General features: G+C 48.7%; 1 protein-coding gene across 1 annotated transcript in view; it reads left to right on the top strand.

Annotated features, from left to right (window-relative positions):
* The window catches only part of uroc1 (urocanate hydratase 1), a 40,775-nt gene that overhangs the window by 18,372 nt on the left and 6,785 nt on the right, over positions 1 to 15,618 (top strand). The window contains 3 exon segments of the mRNA XM_034166641.1: positions 3,511 to 3,599; positions 3,602 to 3,689; positions 3,771 to 3,868. Coding sequence (XP_034022532.1) covers positions 3,511 to 3,599; positions 3,602 to 3,689; positions 3,771 to 3,868 — 275 coding nt within the window.

The raw sequence follows: 15,618 nt of genomic DNA on the forward strand, positions 1-15,618 counted from the left end.
AGACATACAGTCTGTTCTTGGGGCCAGTCCCCGGGTCCGGGCTCCTTGTCAGGGCCTCCCGGACGGTCTTCTCCACGTCCCAGGTGAGGGTGGCCACGACAGTGGACTCGGGGATGATGGTCTCGGTGGGGTTCGACAGCCCCGCTTTGGCTTCTTCTTCGTGCACCCGGGACAATGCATCTGATTTTTGGTTCTTGGTCCCGGGCGGTACGTGATCTGGAAGTCAAAGCGCCCGAAGAACAGAGACAAGCGGGCTTGCCTGGGGTTCAGCCGCTTGGCGGTCCGGATGTACTCCAGGTTCCGATGGTCCGTGAAAACCGTGAAGGGCAACGATGCCCCTCCAGCAGGTGTCTCCACTCTTCAAGAGCCTCCTTCACCGCGAGGAGCTCCCGATTGCCGATGTCATAGTTCCGTTCAGCTGGGGTCAACCTGCGGGAAAAAAAGGCACAAGGATGGAGAACTTTATCAGCCTCCACGCTCTGGGACAGCACGGCTCCTATCCCTGAGTCAGAGGCGTCCACTTCTACTATGTACTGGCGATCAGGATCAGGCTGCACCAGAACTGGTGCAGTCGAGAACTGGCGTTTCAACTCCTGGAACGCGGCTTCGCACCGATCCGACCAGGCGAAGGGGACCTTGGTGGAGGTCAGGGCAGTCAGGGGGCTAACTACCTGACTGTAACCTTTAATGAACCTCCTGTAGAAATTTGCAAAGCCGAGGAACTGCTGTAGTTTCCTGCGGCTTGTTGGTTGGGGCCAATCTCTCACCGCCGCAACCTTAGCCGGATCAGGGGCGACGGAGTTGGAGGAGATGATGAACCCAAGGAAGGACAAAGAAGTGTGGTGGAACTCGCACTTCTCGCCCTTCACAAACAGCCGGTTCTCCAACAACCGCTGTAGGACCTGACGTACATGCTGGACATGGGTCTCAGGGTCCGGGGAAAAGATGAGTATATCGTCCAGATATACGAAGACGAACCGATGCAGGAAGTCCCGCAAGACGTAATTTACCAAAACTTGGAACGTCGCGGGGGCGTTAGTGAGGCCGAACGGCATGACCAGGTACTCAAAGTGCCGTCTTCCATTCGTCTCCCTTCCGGATCCGAACCAGGTGGTACGCGTTCTAAGATTCCATTTCGTGAAATTTGGGCTCCATGCAGGGGCCGTGAACACTGAATCCAACAGAGGTAACGGGTATCGGTTGCGAACCGTGATCTCGTTCAGCCCTCTGTAATCAATGCATGGACGGAGTCCGCCGTCTTTTTTACCCACAAAAAAGAAACCAGCACCCATCGGGGAGGTGGAGTTCTGGATCAGCCCGGCAGCTAAGGAGTCCCGGATGTAGGTCTCCATTGATTCGCGTTCCGGACATGAGAGGTTGTACAACCTACTGGACGGGTACTCAGCGCCCGGGACCAATCGATGGCCACAATCGTACGGTCGGTGCGGGGGAAGAGTGAGTGCCAGATCTTTGCTGAAAACGTCAGCAAGATCATGGTACTCCTTTGGCACCGCCGATAGATTGGGGGGGACTTTGACCTCCTCATTAGCCGTAGTGCCGGGAGGAACCGAGGATCCTAAACACTCCCGGTGGCAGGTTTCGCTCCACTGCATCACAACCCCGGATGGCCAATCTATCCGGGGATTGTGCTTCACCATCCATGAAAAGCCCAAAATCACTCGGGAGGTAGATGGTGTTACATGGAACACGATCTCCTCCCTGTGATTCCCAGACACAACCAAAGTCACTGGTTGTGTCTGATGTGTGATTAATGGAAGCAGGGTGCCATCTAGTGCTCGCAACTGCAATGGTGCCGGCAGAGCCACCAGGGGGAGCCCTACTTCCTTTGCCCATCTGCTATCCAGCAGATTCCCTTCCGACCCCGTGTCTACCAGTGCTGGGGCGTGAAGGGTTAAATCCCCACAAAGGATTGTTACTGGGATTCGTGCAGATTTGCGGGGTTTCCCCGCATGCGTGTTATGGCCCACCCTTAGCCCAGTTTCTAAGGACGGGCGTTGTAGTTTGACCTTTTGGGGCAGTCCTTCTGCCGGTGCTCACAAGAGCCGCAGATAAAACACTCCCCGCGGGCCAGCCTCCTTTGTCTAATGTTTGTTTTCACTTTGGCCCTTCTCGTGTCCATAGCCTCCTCAGCAGGGGGAGCTGTAGCCACACGGAGCTCTCTGGCAGTGAAGCGTGGGGACGACGTCACCTTTTCGGAACTGGAAGGGGGAGGGACGGCTCGTGCCCGGTCACGCCCCCCAGCCTGCTCCCGACGATGCTAGTTTAAATGGTTGTCTAAGCGTATAACTAAATCGACAAGCCCGTCAAAATCCCGCGGTTCCTCCTTAGCCAGTAGGTGCTCCTTAAGGACCAGGGACAGTCCATTTACAAAGGCGGCGCGGAGCGCAACGTTATTCCAGCCGGACCTCGCTGCCGCGATGCGGAAGTCGACTGCATACTCGGCTGCGCTACGGCGCCCCTGTCTCATAGACAGCAGCACGTTCGAAGCGGTCTCGCCTCTGTTGGGATGGTCAAACACTGTTTGAACTCCGTACAACCCAGTATAAGACGTTAGGAGCCGTGAATTCTGCTCCCCAAAGCGCCGTAGGCCCAGGCGCGTGCCTCTCCTCGAAGCAGATTTATAACAAAGCCACCCGGCTGGCGTCTGACGCGTACATGAGCAGTACCTCCTCTTCAGCGGCCCACATAACAGTTCCTTATGTGACACCTTTCATACGTCTATAAACTGGAAACTGCAGTTGATTAGCAATGACTCCAAGAGACAAATCATAATTTTTCAAATCTATGATACACTTTCTCAAACCTACACTCCATCACCTTTCCCCATTGTACTCTATATTGGTCAGTCTGGCTGTCAAACACTTTTTCTGTTTTGACACAGAGAAGCTACCAGCTGTTGCTCTTTATCATCACAATAAGACGTATAGAGGCTTCGGCAAGTTAACATATTTTATGGATCATTCTTCACTCCAAAGCAATCAGAGCAGACGGTGTATATTCTTGTCCCTGCATTGATTCAGAAAATCCAAAATAAATGAAAACTCGTGAATTGGGTTCTTGTTTTGTCATACTAAAGATACATGTTATGCAATAATTTTGCCCCAGAAAAAGAACAGTTCAGTTACATAAATGAAAGCTCAATATGGCCATTATGAATGTATATAAACCTCTGACCACAACAGTTGATGTCTTCCATATACTGTGGGCAAGCATGAGAATAATTAGTGACTGGAATTTACATAATTTATTTATTCATCTTATTTGGTCTTCCTCAGACATAATATTTTTCTGTTTGCCTCAAGACACTTCATATCACAAACCAAGCCTAAAGGGAACTCTGATCCCAGTGTACGGTTACACGATCTGAATTGTATTGTACATCTGTGGATTTAAATCACAGCAAGCTGTGCACAGGTCTTCATTTACACTAAAAAAACTTTTTAAAGCACAAACTCTTGAAAACCTGGCTTTTGTTTCTTACTTTAACTAGGAAAGGCTGCAGTTAGAGTATGAAAGGAGGGGCGAGCTCCTGGTGGATTTGGGTCAGACCAAGACTTCGCTTCACAACCCCTTCAATGGAGCTACTACCCTGTCCAGCTCAGCTTTTGCCAGGCAAACCAACTCATGTCCACCAATCCCAGTCAGTTCCGCACCATGGTGCAGGAAAGGTGAATTTATTCATACATAATCTGTGTTTGAATGATGCTGTGCAGTAGGAACCCTTGAGCTCAAACACCTGTTGTTTGCAGCCTCTGCAGACAGGTGCAAGCCATCAACAAGCTTTCAGAGGCAGGTATGTTTTTCTGGGACTATGGAAATGCATTTCTGCTGGAAGCCAAAAGAGCTGGTAAGTAATTTTTTTTAATTCTTTATGAGTTTTAAACAATGATGGGTACATTAAACATGTATAGATATAGTATGTACACCCCTCCATAGTGTTTAGAATTCTTAATTCACATTTCCATCATATAAAGTAAAAAAATAGAAAACAAAAAACACAGGAAGGAACAGAAGGGAGTGACCATTACTCATACCTCATACATTAATCAATTTACTCACATTTTCCAAATAGAATTGAGCCTTTTTAAGTTTGTGTTTTCAACCCACTTTTCCCAACATGTCATAAACCATCCTTGTCTGTTGTTTATAAATGTCGTCATCTCTTCCATTTTGTAAATATCTAATGTTATTTCCCACCATGTTGTCAAATTTGGTATTTCCTGTGATAACCATTTCTTGGTTATATACTTCTTACTGGCAACCAACAAAATACTAAATAGAGATTTATCCTTTTTCATCCAGTCCTGTGGTACTTTTCCAAAAAAACTGCCTTAATCTCAAAGGGGATTACACATTTAAAAATTTCTTGCAGTGTTCTATGAATGTCATTCCAATATTGTTTAATTAATTAACAGTCCCACAGAGTATGGAAGTGATTTTCTCATTGATTTCCACATTTTCTCCAACAGACAGGGGGGTTTCCATCGTAATGAGAATTCTGACATGGAGTAATAAAATATCTAATCAAGGTTTTCCATCCCATCTCTGTGAGGAAGTACATTTCCATTGATTTTTCCATATAAGTGTCCATTCCTGTTGTGAAAGTGTAGGAACACGGACCCACAACAGGGGGCGCAAATGAACGGACAATGGAGTAAGTCAAATAACAAAGCTTTACTGTTGTGAAACTCGCACAACAAAAACAACAGATAACAATTTCGTGAATAAGCCGAATTCCAATGGTGTCGTGTGGGCAGGCTCGAAGGTAGGAGACGTCTGTCCAAGTCGAACCGGAACCACTCGATTTCCACCGCCACCGAACCCCGGGAATACTGGAGCCGCCAAGTCCAGAACTCCCAGGTGACCACTGCCTCCGCTTGTCGGATCTGGTACTGCTGGCGAGGAACAAAAACAGTCAGAGGTGGGTGCGCTGCACCCAGCAACACGGACGGTGGTAACACCACCTCCCCCTCTCGTCAAGTAAACACTGAAGTGCAGGAGTGTGAGTACTTATCCAATACTGTCTCCTGCTGCTCTTCTCTCTCTCTGTATAAAGGCAAAAAGTATTCAAAGGTGATATAGTCGGCTGGATACGTTACCCTCCTCGGTAGAAACGATATCTACGGCAATGAGGTGGAGATGCCGTCCTGCTGATATACCCCTCTGCTGATTGCTGTCAGCTGTCTCAGGTGATGGGTGACAGCTGTCACCCTGGCTGCTCCTGTTAGGCGGCAGCGCCCTCTGGTGCCTGGAGCCCGCACTCCAGGCAGGGCGCCCTCTGGTGGTGGTGGGCCAGCAGTACCTCCTCTTCAGCGGCCCACACAACAGGACCCCCCCCCTCAACGGGCGCCTCCTGGCGCTCGACCGGGCTTGTCCGGGTGGCGGCGGTAGAAGTCGGCCAGGAGGGCCGGGGTCCAGGATGAAGCTCCTCTTCACCCAGGAGCGTTCTTCGGGACCGTACCCCTCCCAGTCCACCAGATATTGAAAGCCCCGGCCCATCCGTCGGACATCCAAAAGCCGGCGCACAGTCCAAGCCGGCTCGCCGTCGATGATCCGGGCAGGAGGTGGTGCCGGACCGGGTGTACATAGGGGCGAGGTGTGATGGGGCTTGATTTTCGACACGTGGAACACTGGATGGATCCGCAGTGAGGCCGGAAGCTGAAGCCTCACTGCGGCGGGATTGATGACCTTGAGGATCTTGAAAGGACCTATGTATCTGTCTTGCAATTTCGGGGAGGCTACTTGTAGTGGGATGTCCTTGGTGGACAACCACACTTCCTGCCCAGGACGATACGTAGGGGCCGGGGTTCGCCGACGGTCTGCATGGGCCTTTGTCCTCATCCGGGCCTTCAGCAAAGCAGAGCGGGCGGCACGCCACAACCCGACGGCACTTCCGTAGGTGGGCCTGGACCGAGGGGCACACCGACCTCTCCCTCAACCACCGGAAACAACGGGGGCTGATACCCCAAACACACCTCAAAGGGGGAGAGGCCGGTGGCTGACGACACTTGGCTGTTGTGGGCGTACTCGATCCAGGCCAGATGGGTACTCCAGGCCACCGGGTGCGCGGCTGTCACGCAGCGCAGGGTCTGCTCCATCTCTTGATTGGGCCGCTCTGCTTGCCCGTTGGTTTGGGGGTGGTATCCGGACGAGAGACTGACCGTGGCCCCCAGTTCCCGGCAGAAGCTCCTCCAGACATGCGAGGAGAACTGGGGACCGCGATCGGAGACGATGTCTGATGGAATCCCATGCAGCCGGACGACGTGGTGGACCAAGAGGTCTGCCGTCTCCTGGGCTGTTGGGAGCTTCGGGAGGGCCACGAAGTGGGCCGCCTTGGAGAATCGGTCCACTATCGTGAGGATGACGGTGTTTCCCTGGGACGGCGGGAGGCCCGTGACAAAATCCAGGTCGATGTGGGACCAGGGGCGATGAGGCACGGGCAGCGGCTGTAGCAGTCCCGGAGCCTTGCGATGGTCGGCCTTGCCCCTGGCGCAGGTGGTACAGGCCTGGATATAATCCCGGACGTCGGCCTCCAGGGACGCCCACCAGAAGCGCTGCCGGACAACTGCCACGGTTCTTCGCACCCCTGGATGACAGGAGAGCTTAGAGCCGTGACAGAAGTCCAGGACTGCAGCCCTGGCTTCTGGTGGGACGTAAAGTCTGTTCTTTGGTCCAGTCCCGGGGTCCGGGCTTTGTGCCAGGGCCTCCCGGACGGTTCTCTCTACGTCCCAGGTGAGGGTGGCCACGATAGTGGACTCCGGGATGATGGGTTCCGGTGGATCCGACAACTCCGTTTTGACTTCGTCTTCGTGTACCCGGGACAAGGCATCCGATCTCTGGTTCTTGGTCCGGGCCGGTAGGTGATGCGGAAGTCAAAACGGCCGAAAGAACAGTGACCAGCGGGCTTGCCTGGGATTCAGCCGCTTGGCGGTCCTGATATACTCCAGGTTCCGGTGGTCAGTGAAAACCGTGAATGGCACGGACGTTCCCTCCAACAGATGTCTCCACTCTTCAAGAGCCTCTTTCACCGCAAGAAGCTCTCGATTGCCGACATCATAGTTCCGTTCGGCCGGGGTCAACCTGCGGGAAAAATAGGCACACGGATGAAGGACCTTATCGGTCTTCCCGCTCTGGGACAGCACAGCTCCTATCCCTGAGTCCGAGGTGTCCACTTCAACCACTAACTGGCGACTAGGATCGGGCTGCACCAGAACGGGTGCAGATGAGAAGCGCCGTTTCAACTCCTTGAACGCGGCATCGCAACGATCCGACCAGGTGAAGGGGACTTTTGGTGAGGTCAGGGCTGTCAGGGGGCTAACTACCTGACTGTAGCCCTTAATGAACCTCCTGTAGAAATTAGCAAAGCCGAGGAACTGTTGCAGCTTCCTACGGCTTGTGGGTTGGGCCAGTCTCTCACCGCCGCAACCTTGGACGATCAGGAGCGACGGAGTTGGGGAGATGATGAACCCCAGGAAGGACAAGAGGTGCGGTGAAACTCACACTTCTCGCCTTAACAAACAGCCGGTTCTCCAATAACCGCTGCAGGACCTGACGTACATGTCGAACATGGGTCTCAGGATCCGGAGAAAAGATGAGTATGTCGTCAAGATATACGAAGACGAATCGGTGCAGGAAGTCCCGCAAGACATCATTAACCAATGCTTGGAACGTCGCGGGAGCGGTTGTAAGACCGAACGGCATGACCAGGTACTCAAATGACCTAACGGGGTGTTAATTGCCGTCTTCCACTCGTCTCCCTTCCGGATCCGAAACCAGGTGATACGCATTCCTAAGATCAAGCTTGGTGAATATCTTAGCTCCATGCAGGGGCGTGAACACCGACTCCAACAAGGGTAAGGGGTATCGTTTACAACACGTGAATTTCGTTCAGCCCCCTGTAATCGATGCATGGACGTAATCCGCCATCCTTTTTCCCACAAAAAGAAACCCGCACCCATCGGGGAGGTGGAATTCCGGATCAACCCGGCAGCCAAAGAGTCCCGGATGTAGGTCTCCATTGATTCGCGTTCAGGTTGTGAGAGGTTGTACAGCCTACTGGACGGGAACTCAACACCTGGAACCAAATCAATGGCACAATCATACGGGCGGTGCGGGGGAAGGGTGAGCGCCAGATCCTTGCTAAACACCTCCGCAAGGTCATGGTACTGCACCGGAACCGTCCCTAGATTGGGCGGGGCTCTGACCTCCTCCCTGGCCTGGGAACCGGGAGGAACCGAGGAACCTAAACATACCCGATGGCAGGTCTCGCTCCACTGAACCACTACCCCGGACGGCCAATCGATCCGGGGATTGTGTTTCAACATCCAAGGGAACCCTAAAATCACCGGGAGGTGGCCGAGTCACAAAAACTCGATCTCCTCCCGGTGATTCCCCGACACCACCAGAGTACTGGTGGTGTCTTGTTGAGTGATTGGAGGGAGTAGGGAGCCATCTAGCGCCCGTACCTGCACAGGCGAGGTAAGCGCCACCAGAGGGAAACCCTATCTCCCTGGACCCTTTTTGCTGTCTAGCAAATTCCCTTCTGAGCCCGTGTCACCCAGTGCTGGGGCCTTCAGGGTTAAATCCTCATACAGGATGGTAACTGGGAGTCGTGTGGCGATGTGGGTGTGTCCACACGTGAATGTCTCGGCCCACCCCTAGCCCAGTTCTAGGGGCGGGCGTTGGTGTTTAAAACGCTCGGGGCAGTCTCTTAATGATGCTCAATCAAGCCACAAACAAAACACGCCCCGTGGGCCAGCCTCCTTTGTGTAACCGGTGCCCTAAATGTTGCCCTACTCCTGTCCATAGCTTCGTCAGCAGGGGGGGCTGTAACCGCACGGAGCGCAGGGGCCGTGGAGCGTGGGGAGGGCGGAACGCGGTCGGAACCGGAAGGAAGAGGGACGACGCGTGCCCGGCCACGCCCTTCGTCTCGTTCCCGACGGCGCTCTTCTAACCGATTGTCTAATCGTATGACAAGATCGATGAGCCCATCTAAATCCCGCGGTTCGTCCTTAGCCACCAGGTGCTCCTTGAGGACCAACGACAGTCCGTTTACAAAGGCGGCGCGGAGGGTAGTGCTATTCCAGCCGGACCTCGCAGCCGCGATGCGGAAGTCGACTGCATAGGCAGCTGCGCTCCGGCGCCCCTGTCTCATTGACAGCAGCACGGCTGAAGCGGTCTCTCCTCTATTAGGGTGATCGAACACTGTTCTGAACTCCCTCACAAACCCATCATATGTCTGCTCGGTCATCAAATCCATCCGAGTCGTGAAAGCGGTGAGGATCCGCTGCAACTCACCGATTACCCCTCCTGCGGACGCCTGTGCTCCCTGTTCTTCCATTGGCCGTTCAACAGCCGGTTGACGCCCCTCGGGATCCATGACGCTGGCCGAGATATCCTGTTGTGAAAGTGTAGGAACACGGACCCACAACAGGGGGCGCAAATGAACGGACAATGGAGTAAGTCAAATAACAAAGCTTTACTGTTGTGAAACTCGCACAACAAACACAACAGATAACAGTTTCGTGAATAAGCCGAAGTCCAATGGTGTCGTGTGGGCAGGCTCGAAGGTAGGAGACGTCTGTCCAAGTCGAACCGGAACCACTCGATTTCCACCGCCACCGAACCCCGGGAATACTGGAGCTGCCAAGTCCCGAACTCCCAGGTGACCACTGCCTCCGCTTGTCGGATCTGGTACTGCTGGCGAGGAACAAAAACAGTCAGAGGTGGGTGCGCTGCACCCAGCAACATGGACGGTGGTAACACCACCTCCCCCTCTCGTCAAGTAAACACTGAAGTGCAGGAGTGTGAGTACTTATCCAATACTGTCTCCTGCTGCTCTTCTGTCTCTCTGTATAAAGGCAAAAAGTATTCAAAGGTGATATAGTCGGCTGGATATGTTACCTCCTCGGTAGAAACGATATCTCGGCAATGAGGTGGAGATGCCGTCCTGCTGATATACCCCTCTGCTGATTGCTGTCAGCTGTCTCAGGTGATGGGTGACAGCTGTCACCCTGGCTGCTCCTGTTAGGCGGCAGCGCCCTCTGGTGCCTGGAGCCCGCACTCCAGGCAGGGCGCCCTCTGGTGGTGGTGGGCCAGCAGTACCTCCTCTTCAGCGGCCCACACAACAATTCCTCCTTGGTTATGTTTATTCCTGCTTCTTTCTCCCATAGTGCCTTAACAGTCCCAGCTGAATATGACATGTGATTTGACAAAAATGTATACAAAGAAGAATTTTTTTTTTTTTTTTTTTTTTTTACATCACCAGCATATGCATTTTTAAACAGCTTTAACAGATCCAGATTAACATCAGATACCATATCTACCTTTATGTCTATATAATGTCGTATTTGCAAGTATCAATAAAAGTCTTGCTTTTCCAAGTTATATTTATGTTTCAGTATTTCAAAACTAATTAATTTACCATCTTTAATCAAGTTGTCTATTATCGGTAGTCCTTTGGTGGTCCAAGTTTAAATCGTGAATCTAATCGGTTTGGAACAAAGTCAGAATCATATGCATACCATTTTAACACTGCAATGTCTTTATCAAATTTGTATTATTTCACCACGTTTTTCCATATTGAGAGAGTACATTGAACCCAAGGCTTATCAACCCTGTCTATATATTTTTGGATATTTGGGTCTGCCAACGTGGATTGTATTAGGAAAGAAAAGATTTTCTCCTCAGTACTTTTCCACTGAGCATTATAAGATAATCACACCAGTTTATTACTGTCTTAATCTGTGCTGCACAGTAATAGTTCTTAAGAGATGACAGCCCCCATCCTCCTTTTTCTTTAGCTAATTGTAAGTTTCTGAAGCTGACTCTAGGTCTCTTCCCTCCCCATATATATTGTGATATCATTTTGTCCCAATCATTAAATAAGTTCTGATCAATGGATATGGGTAGAGTCTGGAATAAATACGACGTCTGTTAGAAAAGTAACGGACCTTTTTATTTTTTGCAATAACCTTATAGATTTGAATCACGTGTGATTGCATCAGCCAAGCTTGAACCTTCGTGCGCATGCGTGAGTTTTTTCACGCCTGTCGGTTGCATCATTCGCCTGTGAGCACGCCTTGTGGGAGGAGTGGTCCAGCTCCCTCGTCGGATTTTCATTGTCAGGAAATTGGCTGATCGACTGCCGCTTTGCTTCATCAAAATCTTTTCAGAAAGTGTGAGAGACAGCCAAGTGGAAACCATTTGGAAAATTCAGATGGCTTTCGGTGAAGATCTTATGGGGATCACACAGATTAAGGACAATTACAACTGGATTAAAGACGGCCCACAGCGGCGGATAGCGCGCCGCGCACCGAGCAGTGATCGACAGGCTCAAACGACCAGATCATTTCCAAAGTGAACACTTTGTTGATCCGGGACGTCATCTGACTACCAGAGAAATGGCAAGACAGATGGACATAGCACTTTTTCGGCACATTCCACTGTTACAGGAGTTTTTTGTCATGAAAAGACATGCGGAGGAATTCGCGCGTTGGGACGGAGGCGCAGGGCACAGAACAAAAAGCAACGCCGTGATGAAGCCTCACAGGACATGTTGTGGCATGTCCAGGTCGTCCACAATTTCTCAGATAGTCACACGACTGAAAAGCCACCGAAAGCCGTCTGAATTTTCCGAATGGTGCAAGAGCTGGGCATGTTAGGGCTTGTCCTGTGAGACCAACACGGAGGTGCTTTCGTCCTGCGCCATGAGCGACTCTGTGGCGAATTTCTCTGCTCCTCTTTCCATTACAAAAACTCCTGTAACAGTGGAATGTGCCAAAAAAGTGCTATGTCCAGCTGTCTTCCCATTTCTCTGGTAGTCAGACGACGTCCCGGATCAACAAAGCGTTAACTTTGGAAATGATCTGGTCGTTTGAGCCTGTTGATCGCTGCTCGGTGCGTGGCGCGCCATCCGCCGCTGTGGGCCGTCTTTAATCCAGTTGTAATTGTCCTTAATCTGTGTGATCCCTATAAGATCTTCACCGAAAGCCATCTGAATTTTCCAAATGGTTTCCACTTGGCTGTCTCTCACACTTTCTGAAAAGATTTTGATGAAGCAAAGCGGCAGTCAATCAGCCAATTTCCTGACAATGAAAATCCGACGAGGGGGCTGGACCACTCCTCCCACAAGGCGTGCTCACAGGCGAATGACGCAACCGACAGGCGTGAAAAAACTCACGCTGCGCATGAAGGTTTAAGCTTGGCTGATGCAATCACACATGATTCAAATACATATAGTTTTTGCAAAAAATAAAAAGGTCCGTTACTTTTCTAACAGACCTCGTACAATAGTCTTGGCAAGACGTTCATTTTGATGGACTCTATCCGTGAGCGTAAGGTAAAGAAAGGGATCAAATTCCATCGTTTATATCTTCTATAATTTTCTTCTGCAACGGGACATAATTCACCTCAAAAAGTTTAGTTTGCCCAAGTATTTTAAAGATTTAGCCTGGCATACCATTGGGTATTGGTAAATATTTCCCCTGGTGGATTATAATTGTAGGAAAGTGTTTGAGTTTTGCTCATATTAATTTTATACCCAGACATTTCACCATATTGCTCACACAGATGAAACAGTCTTGGTACGGAGTTTGTTGGTTGTCCTAAATAAATTAAAATGTCATCAGCGTAACAAGCAAGCTTATTCTCCTTCCTTTGATCATAATCCCTTTAATGTTTTGGTTTTGTTTTATGGATTGGGCCAATGGCTCTAAATATAATGCAAACAGAAGAGGGGACCTCACGCAGCCCTGTTTATTTCCTCTTTGCAATATGAAACTGTCAGATAAGTATCCGTTAACCTTGATCCTTGCAGTAGGGGTTGTATACAAGGCCTTTATACTGGTATACTGTTTAGTAATTTTAACGTAAATATTTTCCTGAAGAACACCAGTATTAGTAAATCCAAGCTGGTATACAGTCAGGTCCATAAGTTCTTGGACAGTGACACAATTCTGTAGTTTTGCCTCTGTACACTACCAAAATGGAGTTGAAATGAAATGAGATGTGTTTGTAGTGTAGCCCTTCAGCTTGAATTTAAGGGGTTTAATGAAAATATCACATTAGACGTTTAGGAATTACACCCTATTGTGCAATATGAACAACGCCTCCATTTTTCAAGACCAGATTTAAGGCACAGTGACACGAGTATGACTTTGATTCACGCACTAGCATGCCCGTCGTCGTGATGATCCCACCCACTGTGATCCCAGCTGGATGCCGTTCTTTGTTCTACTGCCTGCCACGTGCTCTGCAGTGGATGCTGTGTATATAAATAATTATTTGTTGTGGATTAATCATTTTCTCTGCAAATTGGCTGGTGAAAATGGCTCCAATCACTTCCTGAATCACAGAGGAGGCTTCAGCTGGTGCCGTGCGGGCATGCCTAACAAGCTGGATAGAGCATTTTCAGCCATCTAAAAAGGTAATTATTTGTCATGTTTACATTGTCATGGCTTGGTAAACCAGTTGCGTGTTCTTTCCTACTTGTGTGCAGCTGTTAAAGTATGTTTTTAACAGATTTAACTTCTTGTTATAATCGTTCAGACGAGCTGCGCTCTGATGCGATCCGTTGACGTCACCACTCGCTCTATTCACTTCTTTACTCCACTTGATGAGCTGCACATCATGTTGGCGATTAATCACGCCACATACCACGACACCTGTGCGTGAAAGATTTTTTGAACATTTCAAAATCCTCTGTGTGCAATAGCACGCGTCGGCACCCCTCTCACATTCAGTCTGCACCCTTTAAAGACAAGTTTACTCTCCAGCACGACACAGGTCATGAATCAAAGTCATGCTTGTGTCACTGCACCGTTACCACAGAGCAGTGGTGGGCACAGATAACCAAAAATTAACTTCGATAACAGATAATCAGATAACTGAAAAGTTATCTTCGATAAAGATAAAACAATAAACCACCCAAAAATGTATCGGAAGTTACAGATAACTGATAACAGATAAATTCCAATATTATCTCTGGCACATTTACAACTACTAGTAAAACAAATTTAATAGCTTCTAATAATATTAAAAATAACAACAGACCCAAACAATAAGACCACACTTTTTTCTTTCAACAGTCTGCCCCAGCTGCAAGCTCTTGTTTACTACAGCGCTCCGAGCACAGAGGCACCCCGAGACCCAAACAATGAGACCACACTTTTTTCTTTCAACATTCGGCCCCTGCTGGTAGTTCTTGTTTATTACAGCCTTCCCAACACAGAGGCACCCTGACAGCAACCGTAAAGCCAGCTCTCTATCAATGACAAAGCTCCGGTCATGCGGAGGTCTTGAAAAATAAAGTCATATTGAGTTATGGTGTTGATTTATAAATAACATTAATACCGATAGAATAACTCCATTAATGTCAATTCTGTCATTTGTACAAAGTTAAAATATAACATATATCTTTTAATGTTGAATAATGCACTAATTCTGATGTTTTGTAACAAAGAGACAGATCGCAAAGGATTCTGGGTAAACGTGCCTCTGCTAAACACTGATTGGTTCAGTCATTCATTATGTAAACCAACACGTTAATGTGACGTCTGTCGTGTGTTGGTGTTTAAATGTGCTTTTGTAAAATATTCCATTTTTTATTTGTAAAAACAGGCATTTTTACGGAGCCCTGGAAGTGTCATCGCAAAATTTTTGTATGTGGAGAGAATGTGCGCATGTTTGCACACATTCTCTCCACATTCTCTCTTTACAACATTCATTTGATGTTGTAAAACGTGCTTTACAGTGTGCGAGATGATTTTTCATGCAGGAATTTTTTGGACCAAGTTTCAGATTAATCGTGCATCCTGCATCGTGTAGTGTTCATGGAGTATCAAGCTGTGGTCAACATCTGACGACCACCTCCTGATCACCAATCGTATGGTCGAATGAGAATCAAACCTGTTTAATATATTATTGTGGTCGGCCGTCGTGAGGTTATCCTGCTGCTGAAAGCTACAAGCAGCATCCAACCGTTCGCACTGTGCCTGTGCAAACACTGCAGAGCTGTCTTGTAATAATGTTGTTATTATTATTATTATTATTATTATTTTGCAGTTGTTTTGTTTTTAAACTTCATTTGTTAAAAAAAAAAAAAGCCATTTGCAAAGCAAAAAAGTTGATTTGACAATCATCTGACATAACCGGGGTCAAAATAAATAGAACACTACCATCTACTGGTTCCCAGACACTGCCATGAACACTACTGGCCAGTAGATGCTAGATGGCAGTAGAGGCTTTCAAAACAAATTCTAGATAATCCCTGTCTGCTCACATTTAAAATGCGTGGAATTTAACAAACACAATTAAAAAAAATCGTCTATAAATGCAGAGAATATATTCAAGAGAGTTTTAGGCACTAGAGTTTAATGCTGTTGTCCGTGGAGCCTGAACAGAGTGTCTGAAATGCATTTGTCCTGTCGTGACGTACTGAGATTACATCATCCTACCCAAAATGCACTGCGGGGCACAGCATGTGCTCACAAAACCTTAAAAATTAGCACATTACTTTAAAACTAAAACATTTATCTGATATTTTTACTTTATGAAACTTCAGACATGACAGTAATTTTAAATAACTTGTCCAAAATT

Source organism: Thalassophryne amazonica, chromosome 3 (assembly GCF_902500255.1).
Source record: "Thalassophryne amazonica chromosome 3, fThaAma1.1, whole genome shotgun sequence".
Classification (NCBI taxonomy): Eukaryota; Metazoa; Chordata; class Actinopteri; order Batrachoidiformes; family Batrachoididae; genus Thalassophryne; species Thalassophryne amazonica.